Genomic DNA, 13,861 nt, shown 5'->3' on the forward strand with positions numbered 1-13,861 from the left:
CTGACATCTGAGGATTGTAGGAAAGTCTGAGAGATTCTTTCCTTTTTTTTTTTTTTTTTTTTTTTGGTCGGTGGGGCTTGAACTCTGGGCTTGGGCTCTGTCCCTGTAGTCTTCAGCTCAAGGCAAGCGCTCTTCAGCTCAAGGCAAGCGCTCTACTGCTTGAGCCACAGCTCCACTTCTGGTGTTCTAGTGGTTTATTGGAGATAAGTGTCTCACAGATTTTTCTGCCCGGGCTGGCTTTGAACCGTGATCCTCAGATCTCAGCCTCCTGAGTAGCTAGGATTACAGGCGTGAGCCACCGGTGCCCAGCTTCTGGGAGATTCTTAACTTCAAACATTCTTAACTTCAATTAACCACCACAAAGCCAGCAGTGGAGCTGTGGCTCAAGCAGAGCTTTGAATAAACAAGCTAAAGGATAGAGACCCTAGCGCGCGCACACACACACACACACACACACACACACACACACACACACACACACACACACACACACACACACACACACACACACACACACACACACACACACACACACACACACACACACACACACACACACACACACACACACACACACACACTTTGCTAACAAAATTGGTGAACTAGTTGCTAATAGTCTTAAAGGTAGAGTTTGTCTGACTTTACAATTCAGGTTACTTAGACTACAGGGGGTAAATAAAGCTCAAAAGTTACAAGTCTAAACAAATAAACAAAATAACAAGTTCACTCACATACCTATGGAACGGCAAGTTAGAGTAGATGTCTATCACACAGTCCTAAAGACAAAGACAGTCAGTCCATCAACATAGACAACAGCTATGGGGAACTGGGTTCCTCCTACAGTGAACAGAAACGACTACACCATTCAAAGCAGAGGACTGGCCCTTTTTTTCTTTCCCTTTCTCCTCCATTCACTCTAACTTCTGATTTCTTTCCTAGCTCTTCGTATGCTTTTGAGGGAATAGCCTCCAAGTTTAACCTCCAGACTTAACTACCTTTTACTAGTTTTATCTCTTTCTCTCTTCTTTAAAATTAACATTCTAATAATATGTATACATACCCTTTGGTCCCAGTAAAACCATTTGCTAATTTACCTTAAGGAAATGATCAGAGTCACACAGAGATGTCATTGCCACTCAAAATAAAAAACACAAATAAACAAGATTACTTAAAATTGAGGTATTGAGGGGCTGGGAAGGTGGCTCAGTGGTAGAGTGCTTGCCTTGCATGCATGAGGCCCTGGGTTCAGTTCCTCAGTACCACATAAGCAAAAAGAAAAAAGCCGGAAGTAGCGCTGTGGTTCAAGTGGTAGAGCACTAGCCTTGAGCTGAAGAGCTGAGGGACAGTACCCAGGCCCAGAGTTCAGGCCCCACGACCGGACCCAAAAAAAAAATTTTTTTAAAAATTGAGGTATTGGTAAATAAATATATTTTTTGCAGGTCATATGATTTCAAATGTTTCTAAAGATTATTCAAAGAGGAAATACATATAGTACTTTATCATTTTGTGAAAATGTTATACTTACAGGTGAAAAATATAAAGGAATTCCATCATATTTCATATGGCTATCTGCCAATAACAGGATGGATGTGGGTTTTTATTATTATTTTTCATACATTTCTGTTTTCAAATTATGAATATTCAACATATACTACATTTAAATCAAGAAATAATTTTTTAAGGCAGGAAAAGATTTCTACCAGAAAATTATTTCCATGGAAAGCTTCTACTTATATATTATGAAGGAGTAAACTCTACTTCAAGTTGTTTGAGGAGCACCTCAGTACCCCAGATGTTGTTAACTAGAAGGGCTCAGTTCGAATTTACCTATGCTCTTATTACAATACTTACGGTATGTTCATTTAACAATTCAAGAATCTCTTCATTAATTCGTGATTGGAAGAAGTAAATTCACATCTCCAAAAAAAAAAAAAAAGAATCTCTTCATTAAGCTCATGGGTTACTGCAAAGATTCTCAAACTTGGGGGATGGACAGATTCCCTTTAAAGGGAAAAAAAATCCTTAACAAAACAATATTATGTAATTTATTTCATGAGCAGATATATGTATACATATATTATCTAAAACTAAATTTAAATGTTGTTAGTTATATAACTAGATAAACAAAGCAAATCTGTGGATTAAATTCAAACAAAATCAGCAAACCAGCAAACTTTAAAGTGAGATTACTTATAACCCTTGTTTTGTTTACTTACTTTACAGTGTTGGGGATGGAACCCAGAGCCCTTCTACATGCTACGCCAGTACTATACCACTGGGCTACATGTGCAGACAGTGATGTTAGCTTAAAAAAGAATGATGTTGCACAAATTAAAATCATTGTTCACAAGATAATATAAATAACACAGGTCCCGAAACAGATATAGAGCCGTGAGGAATTCACACACATACCCAGAAGCCCTAGGGCTTTCACACTGGTCTTCTTAACACAGCTTCCAAAGACATCTCAAGAAATGTTCCCCTACTCCCCAACCTACAATAACAGGTTCAGAAACATATTTAGAGCCAACTGTGGCGGGAGGGGGTAAGGAGGAGGATGGCAGAGGTAGGGAGGGGAGAACAAGGGTGATAAGCAAGGACTGTTTGACTGTGCCCATGTATCTTACATTGTACTCTATAATCACACTGCATTCTGTATAACTCTGAGACTGATAAAGTATCCTTGGTCCAGATAAAGTAGCTTCCTGGCATATAACCAGGCCTGCTAGATGCCAGGCTGTACATACAGGCTGTCCCTGGCAGGGGTAGGCCAGCTGTATGATCAGAAGTGATCTTCACTAACTCTTGACATCTTCTGTTGCACCTCTGGATTTTGGTAGATGTTGGTATTACCATCCAACTGAGGAAACCCTGCTGGTTATTTCTGATGTACAATTACAGACATAATCAAGTATTTGACCATTAATTCTAAGGAAAAGCTTAATTTCATTCTTTACCTCATAGGGCAGAAAGTTTGACAAAGAAATCTTCAAAGGCTTTTATATAGAGAACAGGGGAGAAAAACAAATTTAATAGGCAAATTTCTAGAATAATGTTATCCTAAATGACTTAATCACATAAAAACGTAAACTGTATGCTAACTTTTTTAAAGAGAAAAGGCAGATTGGAAAACTGTTCCCAGAAGAAAATGTTCCCAACAGATAAATCAGTAAAATAAATAAGCAGAAATATATTGCATGTTGGATATGAGTAGGTGATTTTTTTTAAAGTAGGTACAGAAAAGGTCCATATAGATTGCTTTTTGTTGGTGGTGGTGGTAGTCATGGGGCTTGAACTCTAGGTCTGGGCGCTGTCCCTCGGCTCTTCATTCTACTACATGAACCATGGCACCACTTCTGGTTTTCTGGTGGTTAACTGGAGATAAGAGTCTCATGGATTTTCCTGCCCGGGCTGGCTTTGAACCGAGATCCTCAGATCTCAGCCTCCTTAGTAGCTAGGATTACAGGCATGAGCCACTGGCGCCTGGCACCATATAGATTTCTATACATCTTTTAAGTATGACACTGTGTGTATGGGGGAAGTAGGGTAGAAGAACCCTGGCAACTGAGCCCTCAGCCTATGGGATTAGAGCACACTTCTGCAGAACTGATTGTTTGCTGGTAGGGAGAAATTCCTATACCTTTTGAGGTCACAGACGTCTTCTGTGTTTGTTTCTTTTGCTTTGTCAGTACCTGGATGGAACTCTCCACCTTGCACTTGCTAAGATGCAGGCACTCTACCATTTGAGTGCTATTCTGTTTTGTTTTTGAGATGGTGTCTTGCTGTGTTGCCCAGGCTGAACTCAAACATCCAGGCTCAGGCAATCCTCAGACTTTCCAATAGCTAAGACTATAGTTGGCTACCACAGTAGCCAGTTCTTTTATGTTAATTGCTGTGGCAAGAACAGAGAAAAAAAAATTTGTTTTCCCACACTTGGAAGTAACCAAATCAAATCAGTAGTTGACAACAGAGACAACAAATACATTTCCTGGACTCATTTACCATCTGCCAAAGTCAAACACTTCAGATGGAAAGTAAATATACATGGATAGGTGTCTAACTATGAGCAGTCTCAACAAAAAACCAAGTTAAACAGCAGTGTTTTTAAAAATCTGTATTAAAAAAGACTCAAGGGAAAAATATGTGAATAATTTATTTGAGAAAAATCATTTAAGAACTTTCATTTCTATAATCATGCTTCTGATGGTCAAAAAAAATTAAAATTTCTATTGAAAAGGATAGGTTAAAGGATCATTTTTAAATCAAATAAACGATTAAGGAAATCATAACAGAAGAAATAAATGAACACGGGAAAGAGAGAGAATAAAGGGCACCTGGCCACTAAATCCTCAGCTTTACAGTAATTATTTAAATAAACTGGCAATCTAATGTAGTTACAACACACCAAAAAACATGTCACAATTCTCCACATATCTCCAGATTGAATTCAAATTGCCCCTGAAAATGCACAACTCAGGGACTTTTCTTTCCAGAACCTATGGACTAAGTAAATCAGAAGAATCCCTTAGCTAAAGAGAACTAGAAAAGCTGGAGACAAAAAAAAAATAACAAATACCTCCTTTTTTTGGTTCACTGTTAGAAAGTAGAGAGGGAGGAATATGGAAGTATTGGGAAGCATGTGAAGCCAGAAAGGTAATTTCCCTAGGAGTATTTGGCAACTCTGAAGTGACTCAATATCTATCTATCTATCTATCTATCTATCTATCTATCTATCTATCTATCTATCTATCTATCTATCTATCTATCTACCTACCTACCTACCTACCTATCTAATTACTACTTATCATCATATGCTAAAGCTTGAACTCAGGACCTCAAGTTTTCACTTATAGCTGATGCTCTTCCACTTGGGCCATGCTTTCATTTCCAGCCTTCTGCTAGTTAACTAAAGACAAGAGACTCACAGATGTTTCTGCCTGGGCCTGAGATGCTAAGATCTCAGCCTCCTGAGCAGCTAGGATTACAGGCCTAAACCACCAGCACTGGTGCCCAAGTTAATGCTAGGAAAAAGAATGAAAAGAACAGTCATGGTCTCATAAAAACTGAAGCTCCTATTACAAAGAACTCAATCTGTGAAACTGGACTGATGTGACCCTATAAGTGATCGCCCCCGATTTGCAACTCAAACGTCTACCAACAATAGAATGAATTAATGATGTTCTGGTTATTCTATGGAGTACAGTAGGTCACAAAATGAATGGACAAGGATTACAACAGAATGGAGAAATTTCAAAACAAATGTGATTTCTGAGAGACAAAACAAGCATCTTAGGCCTCAAATTGTTTCTACAATTTTGTAGCAAATACAATAGCCAGCCCATAATTTTAAAGAGGGGGGAGGGGCAGAGAAAAGACACTGTGCAAAGAAACAGAGTGTGGGAATGATGTGTGTGTGCCAGTTTTGGGACTTGAACTCAATCGGATGCTGTCCTTGAGCTTCTTTTGTTCAAGGCTATTCCTCTATCACTTGAGCCACAGTTCTGCTTCTGGCTTTTTGGGGGTTAGTTTATTGGAGATAAGAGTCTCCTGGGACTTTCCTGCCTGGACTGCTTTGAATAGCAATCCTCAGATCTCAGCCTCCTGAGTTGCTAGGATTACAGGCGTGAGCCACTATGACTTGGCAACTCAGATTTTGCCAAAATTAGAAGCAGACTTTAAAATAGCTATGCGTATTCAAGGTGATAAAAGATCAGTAATCTTGGTAGATAACTAGGAACGATAAAAGTCAGCCAAATAGAAATTAAAAGCAAAATAACTGAAAGTAAAAATTCAATGGGTGCTGGGAATGTAGCTTAGTGGATAGAGTGCTTGCCTAGCATGCATTTTTTTAACCCTGGGTGCAATTCGTCAGTACCACATAAACAGAAAAAGCTGGAAGTGGTGCTGTGGCTCAAGTGGCAGTGTGCTATCCTTGAACAAGAGAAGCTCAGGGACAGTGCTAAGGCCCTGACTGAGCTCCAGGACTGGCAAAAAAAAAAAAAAAAAAATCAATGGATAGTTTTAATAAGAGATTATATACTGCAGAAGAGAAAGAAATGGTATCTTTAGAATGAAGGATAGAGATAAACCCAACTAGCACTAGAGGAAGATTTTAGAAACATACGCTCTGTCTCTAAATGTTTCATATAATTGTAGTCCCCAGAAGGAAAAGTAAAGAAAAATGGAAAAGCAATAATTGACAATAATTGGCTAGTAGCAAAGATCTTCTAAAACAAATGAAAGATATGAAGCCATAGATTCAAAAAACCCTAAGAACTCTAATCACAAATAGAAACTCCATACAAGATGCATAAGAAAAATATTGAAAATCAAGAATAAGATTTAGGGCTGGGAAGGTGGCTCAGTGGTAGAGCACTTGCCTTGCATGCTCGAGGCCCTGGGTTCGATTCCTCAGCACCACATAAAAAAAAAAGCCGGAAGTGGCGCTGTGGCTCAAGTGGTAGCGTGCTAGCCTTGAGCTGAAGAGCTGAGGGACAGTGCCCAGGCCCAGAGTTCAGGCCCCACGACCGGACCCAAAAAAAAAAAAAAAAAAGAATAAGATTTAAAAACCGACTAGAGAGATTATTTTCCAAGGAACAACAGAGTCCCAAAGCGACTTCTCAACAGAAATGATCAAAGTTATAAATCACAAGAGAGCAAAGGAAAACAGTAGCAAACCATAAATCCTGTAACTAATGGAAAAAAAGTTCTAAAATTAAGATTGTCATAATGATTGCATAACTACCTGAATATCCTAAAATAAATAATAAATCTGGCTTTTTGGCAAGCATTCTACTGCTTGAGCTATGCTTGAAGCCCAAAGTGTATATTTAAGTGGATACATTTTATGGAGAAAATTACATTTCAATAAGACTGTTTACAAAACAGAAAAAATTGAAGGCTACCTGTTTTTAAACAATCACTAGGAATATGTCACCAGTAGAACCTCCACTAAAAGAATGCAAAAAGACATTTTTCCAACATAAAGAATATGACCTCCAATGGAAGAATGAAAGGTGGTACTGAGAACTGTGGGGGAAAGATTTATCTGACATAGTGCTGGATAAATAATGTTAGGTAGAAATGAACCTTAATCACACTACACTTAAATCAATTCCAAGTGGACTCTCTTCATGAGACACGCAAAACTGAGGTTTCTAGAAGGTATTACAGGAAACTATTTTCTTTTCATTTTAGAATAGAAAAAAATACACATTAGGAAGACATGAAAAGACATGGGCAGGATAATTTAACAGGTACTTCATAAAAGAGGGTGCCAAATAAGCATGAAAAAAAAATCAGCCTCGTTAGCTAACAGGAAACTACAAGTTAAAATCCACAGTGATATACAACTTCACAATCACTAGAATGACTAAAATGTAAAGCAGACAATCCCAAGTGCTGTCAAGGATGTAAAGAACGCTCATAACTTACTAGCAGCTGTGCAAATCGCTTTGGATTTACACTCACTAAATTTAGTGTTTAAAATGGTACTGTCGCCGGGCGCTGGTGGCTCACACCTGTAATCCTAGCCACTCAGGAGGCTGAGATCTGAGAATCACGGTTCAAAGCCAGCCCGGGCAGGAAAGTCCGTGAAACTCCTATCTCCAATTAACCACCAGAAAACCAGAAGTGGCGCTGTGGCTCAACCGGTAGAGCGCTCGCCTTGAGCTGAAGAGCGCAGGGACAGCGCCCAGGCCCAGAGTTCAAGCCCCACTACCGACAAAAAAGAAAAAAAAAAAGGTACTGTCACTTAAACTCAATCCGCTAGAGCTGAAAATATGCATATAGTTTGACCTAGAATTTCTGGTAAGTATATACCCCAGAGAAATGGATGCACTAGAAAACAGCACATTCACAACAGCTTTAATACCAAAAGCTAGAAGAAACTCAAATGACCACCAACAGTAGAATGGACTCAGGATAGTTTTCTTTATTCTGTGGATCAGTGCAAACGAACGCCCAAGGGCTACTACAGAATAGAGAATTCTTGAAGTGAAAGACGCCATTGGCCAGAGAGGATATGCTGTATTCTCGTTTACCTAAAGTTCACCCAACGGGCCAAATCAACCCATAGACACTACGGTTTATGCGGAAAGTGGCTCTAGAAGGTCAAGGTGCGGAGCAGGGGCAAGAGATGGCCCCCACGAGAAGTCAGGACCAGGGATGTGGCCACGGGGCGCGGGGACCGGGCCTCGCGCGCGGGGAGGTGTCACTGCCGCACCTGGGCCGGTTCTGGGTGCGGAGGGAGGGTCGGGCGTGCGGGAAGAAAGGAGCGGGGACGAGAGGGGAAGAAAGGGAGTGACTAGCTCCGAGCCGAGGGACCCCAATGGCTCCGGGCACCCGGGGGCTTTGCGGGGCCCGGGGGGGGAGGGTCGAGTCGGCGCCGCCCCGGGCTCCGGACCCCCGGCGGCCCCGAGCGCCCCCCGGAGCGGCCGCCGCGGCCTCCGGGCCCCTCCCGGGCTCCGCGGAGCCGCCACCCCGCCCGCCCGGCCCCGCAGGCCCGGCCCTGCCTCCCGGGCCCGCGCGCGCGGACGCCGACTCACCTCATTGTCGCGGCCGGGGCGGGCGCGGGGCTGGGGACGACCCGGCGCGGGCGCGGGGCGCAGGCGCTAGCGGGGGAGCCGGCCCCGGGCGCGACGGCTCCGCGTCTGGATGGGCTGCGGGAGGCAGCGGGGGCTCATCTTCTCGGGCGGGCGTCGGGGCCGCTAGCTGCGGGGAAGGGCTTCGGCGGCGGCGACTGACAGCTGGGCCCCGGCCCCTGCCATCTTGGCGGGCGCGCGTGCCCGGGCCGGCGCGTGCGCGTGCCCGGCGGCCGGCTGACGGAGCCGGGGAGGGGGCGTGCTGGAGGGGTCGGCCGTCGGGGGCGCGCCCGCGCGCGCACCTGCCAGCGAGTCGGGCGGCGGCCCCGGAGGAGCGCGCGCTGATGGATCTGAGCCTGCGTGTGTAGAGGGGCGGGGTGCGCTCGCCTATACGCCCCTCTGCCCGCTGAGGGGCTGCGCGCACCCGCGCGCCCGCCCGCTCGCAGCCGCTGAGGGGAAGGAGCGCGCGCGGCGGCGGCGTTGAAAGTTCCACACAAAAGGCGCGGGGTTTACAGTCCGCGCCTCTAGGAGGGCTGAGCCCCAGGCTGTGGGGGCGGGGCCGAGCCGGGGAAGCGCGGGAAGGAACGGAGGCAGTGGGCGTGGCCCGGAGAAAAGGGCGGGGCCTGGAGGGAAGGGCTAGTGCTGAGTGGCTGGACCAGGACCTAGAGGAAAGGTGAGGGGTGGAGCTGTAAGGGGGCGTCACAGAGGCGGAGCCAAGAGGGAGGATTGGAGCTCGGAAAGGATAGGGCCAAACTCGTGACCCCAGGGGCGGGGCCAGGTGGGCGGGACGCCAGGCGACACGTGGAGTCCCGCACACCCGCCAAGGCCTCAGCTCTAGCTTTCGCCGGGGACCCTGAGGGTGCGGGTTGGCTTTCTGTGTTCGGAGATACGGCACCTGGCCAGTGTCAAAGGAGCCCTGGCAGGGAGAAGGCCCTAGCCTCGGGGCCACACGGCCATTGGAAGCCCCCACCTGGCCCACCCCGAAACCACAGCCCCGGTCGCCTGGGTTGTTCAGGGTTTCTTTGGTTTTTCACTCCCTATCCTTTTGGGTTTTTTTTGGTTTTTTTGGGTCTGGTTGTAGGGCCTGAACTCTGGGCCTGGGCGCTGTCCCTCAGCTCTTCAGCTCAAGGCTAGCGCTCTACCACTTGAGCCACAGTGCCACTTCCGGCTTTTTTCTTTTTGCTTATGTGGTGCTGAGGAATCGAACCCAGGGCCTCAGGCATGCAAGGCAAGCGCTCTACCACTGAGCCACCCTCCCAGCCCCCTCACTCCCTATCCTTTTGAAAGACAGTGATCAGCCGGGTGCCGGTGGCTCACGCCTGTCATCCTAGCTACTCAGGAGGCTGAGACCTGAGGATCGCGGTTCGAAGCCAGCCCGGGCAGGAAAGTCCGTGAGACTTTTATTTCTAATAATAAAAAATTACTCAGAAAAAGCCGGAAGTGGTGCTGTGGCTCAAAGGGTAGAATGTTAGTCTTGACCACGAAGAGAACTCCGTGCTCGGGCCCTGAGTTTAAGCCCCAGGACCTGCAAAAAGTAAAATAGAAAGTGATCCTCACTGCTTCTGGAAATTCCACCCCTTCTCCCGGGTCTCACTCCCGACCTGTAAGTAGACAGAGTTGGTAATGTTTTCTCAATATTGCCACTAATACCTCCCTTACTTCTGTCTTTGTAACATTGAAATACGAGCTACCTATTTAAAATAAGGTTAACCTGAGCATATACCATGACTGGCAAGTACTAGGAGGGCAAAAACAGGTTGCCATGTGAGTCCTAGTCCAGATGGAAAAGAAATGGTGTGATTTTTACATGGTTTTGCCGAAGTTGAGCGTCATTCTTAGGGGCCTGATCTCCGTGAGGATCTACCCCCCTGCCTTCTGGCTTAGAAATCCAGTCCGGTTTTCCCACATTCCAGTCTGAGCTGCAACTCCTCAAAATTGACAAGGTATCTTAATCTCCTATTGTCCTGGTTACGGCCCTAACCTCATTTGTTCCTCTCTTCTCAGGATCAAGATTAGTCTTTTTGCATCCCAGAAGTTAACTCTGATCATGGGGAAAGATCCCCGATGAGAGGCAGGGTTGGTGCACAGCAAAATCCTGTGTAAAGACCCCTGAATGTAGACCTTTATTATGCTTAATGATCACCTTTCAACGGATCACCTACTCTGATCTCCAGATAAGGCATTTCCTCAATCCACCCTCTAACAAGTTATCACCGTGTTGCTGGAAGAGGATAATAGGAAAATGTTGATGACAGATTTGCTGTGAAGCACTAACACCAAAGCTGAGGGGCAAACCACCTCTTTTTCTTCCCTTCCCTTCCTTTCCCTTCCCCTCCTCTCCCCTCCCTCCCTCCCTCCCTCCCTTCCTTCCTTCCTTCCTTCCTCCCTTCCTTCCTTCCTTCCTACTTCTTGACAATGTTGGAGCTTGACCTCAGGGCTCCTGCTAACTTAGCCAAAGATCCACTGCTGTCTCCAGCCCTTTTTCTTTGCTTTCTTTTTTTCTTTTTTTTAAAGATAGGGTCCACTGTTCTTGCCCATACCAGTACCTGGACCTCAGTCTTCTTATTTACTCTTCCTGCTATTACTGAGGCACACACCGCTGTGCAGCTTCTTTTATTAAGACAAATCCTTTTGAGTGTAAGGGGAGGCACAGAAATGGAGGGACAAAGAGTAAATAAATGCAGCAAGGGAACTCACAGACTATACTGAAAATGTACTAACAAATTGTGGGTGGGGATGGGAGGGAAAACCGGAGAGAGGGAGGGAAGGGATTACGTTGTCCAAAAAGAAGTGTACTCTTTACCTGACTTTTATAACTATAACCCCTCTGTAGATCACCTTTATAATAATAATCAGAAAATTAAAGGTTAAAGCCTGTAACCATTATCCTGATCTCAGCTTCCTGCTAGATGGGGTGACAAGGATATGCCATCATGCCCAGCTATTAAATGGAGGGACTCTCAGGAATCTCTTGCCTGGGCTAGCCTTAAACTCTAACCCTCCCCCATTTTAGCTTCCCAAGTAGCTAGATGTGTGCCACCAAGCCTGGTCACACTCCTCTTTCTATATTTTCCATGAATTACTGTAAATCTTCAGTCTCTTCCTGTATCTGATGTTCGCTCTTCAGAAGGTTCCATGAGCTGCAGTCAGAGCTTAGAAAGTTTCTGGACAGACACTGCTCTGCCTCTCCTGTGCCCCGTGTCCCCATGAATGGATACCAATCTTGGTCTAACAGTCCCAGGATAGCTGGAGAGGCAGAGGCTCCATGTCTCTGCACTCCCATTTGTCATGGGACAGGTGAGAAGACCATTTTGTAGTTGCTGCCCATATCAGCACTCAGACTCCTGAGAAGGGTCTTTTCCACTCTTCTCTAGCACCTGCATTCTTGACTTTCCTTTCCCTTTCCCTAACAGTCCATTATTTCCAAACACAACCTTTTTAGCATTCACTTAATGAATAAAGGTATTGCTTCTTGGAAATAGATTAGTTCGTGTTTGTCTTCTTCTGATAAAAAGAAAATACGTATGAAAGTTAACATTTTTGAAACAAGTGTCTTCGGAATGATTTATGCATTTTTTGTTTTTGTTTTTTGTTCTGCCAATCCTGGGACTTGAACTCAGGACCTGGGCACTGTCCCTGAGCTTCTTTTACTCAAGTCTAGTGCTCTACCACTTGAGCTACAGTGCCATTTGCAGCTTTTTCTGTTTATGTGGTGCTGAGTAAGCTAGGCAAGCACTCGACTGCTAAGCCACATTCCCAGCCAGATGTATGTATTTCTAAAGGCTACCAGTCCTTGTATTCAACAATGATTCCTCACCACTCACTAGATTTCCCTTAAGTAGCAAAAGCAGAGGTGATAGCGCCTGTTAACTATCACCCTGCAGAATCAGATAGAGAGCCGGCCTGAAGATGCCTTAAAGAGCGTCACACCCAACCTCTATCCACAGGGTCCCAAGAAGCCACACTGGCAAATACTTTTTTTTCTTTTAATGCCAATACTAGGGCTTGAACTCAGAGCCCCACTCTTTAGCTCCCAGAATTTTTCTGCTCAAGGCTGGCACTCTGCAATTCAAGCCACACCTCCACTTCTGGAGTTTTGATGGGTTAGTTGGGGTTGAGTCTTTGATTTAGCCAGGCAGTGTGTCTGCCATGCCTCCCCTACTCCCCTGCCCAAAGCTGAGTCACAGGAAGTGTCAGACACTGAGATCAGAAGTACTGTGCACAGGTCTGGGCACCACAGAGGGAGGTCCTTATGGGCCCCAGGCTGCAGTTGGCTCTGCTGCAGGAAGGTACAAGGGCAGGGGCAGGGAAGAGGGCAGGGGCAGGGGGAGGTAGCTCTCTGGGTGAGGGGCACCCCATTGGACCTTGCTGGATAGTTGGGAGCCAGTGCATAAAATCAGCACTTTAAGCTCAAACTCTGCCTGCCCAGCCCTCTGTGATGTGGCTGGGTGCTGGCTGGTGATTTCCTCACCTGTGTCACACAGCAAGAAGCAGCCTCTCCCACCAGGCGCTGGTGGCTCACACCAGTAATCCTAGCTACTCAGGAGGCTGAGATCTGAGGATCACCGTTCAAAGTCAGCCAGGACAGGAAAATCCATGAGACTCTTATCTCCAATTAACTGCCAGGAAATGGGAAGTGGCGCTGTAGCTCAATGTGGTAGAGCACTAGCCTTGAGTAAAAGATCTCACAGACAGTACTCAGGCCCCAAATTAAATCCCCATGGCCAACAACAAAAACAGAAGTCTCAGATTTGTTTGCTACTTGTGCTGGCTTAAAACCAAGATGCTCAGTCAGATCTCAGTCTCCTGGGTAGTTAGGATTATGCTTGAGCTACCAGTGCAGGCCCCAGCTCAGTTTCTTTGAGTAGCTAGTTAGCCTTTGTAGCCCTTTGAGTACAGGTCAGGAAAGTTGACTCATCTTACAAAGGTATCAGAATACACCAAAGATATTTATATTCCTGACAAGAAGGGACCTGAATAAGTATAGTTATCAGTTTTCTCCTGGAAAAGATCCTTTTCTCTAAATACTAAAGGAGAATACAAATGTACAGGATTGACCCTGCTTGTAAGTTTGACATAGAGAGCAGACATGAGTCACTTATTTGATAGTGCCCAGATGAGAATCCCTAGGTCATGTGAAAGAATGTCTCTAGATGACAGGAATCATGTAACCCTATTAGTAACTCTCCATCGAGGGGCCTGCAAAGGCTTATCAGACATATCCTCAGCCACTCAGGGATCCTGAGATGGGGATAGTTGGAGAAGAGGTTGCAGAGGGT

At 45.3% G+C, this 13,861-nt stretch overlaps 1 protein-coding gene across 2 annotated transcripts in view; it reads right to left on the reverse strand.

Annotated features, from left to right (window-relative positions):
• Window positions 1-8,911, reverse strand: part of Evl (Enah/Vasp-like) — a 126,835-nt gene extending 117,924 nt beyond the window's left edge. Inside the window, exon 1 of one of the 2 annotated variants that reach the window (XM_069997592.1) lies at window positions 8,547-8,911. In XM_069997592.1, coding sequence (XP_069853693.1) covers window positions 8,547-8,551 — 5 coding nt within the window. In that variant the 5' untranslated portion in view covers window positions 8,552-8,911. The remainder of the gene's footprint in view (window positions 1-8,546) is intronic. The other variant, XM_069997594.1, reaches the window with a different exon arrangement.
• Between the last annotated feature and the right edge of the window lie 4,950 nt (window positions 8,912-13,861).

This window comes from Dipodomys merriami, unplaced genomic scaffold (genome assembly GCF_024711535.1).
Source record: "Dipodomys merriami isolate MVZ:Mamm:240054 unplaced genomic scaffold, mDipMer1.0.p SCAF_50, whole genome shotgun sequence".
Classification (NCBI taxonomy): Eukaryota; Metazoa; Chordata; class Mammalia; order Rodentia; family Heteromyidae; genus Dipodomys; species Dipodomys merriami.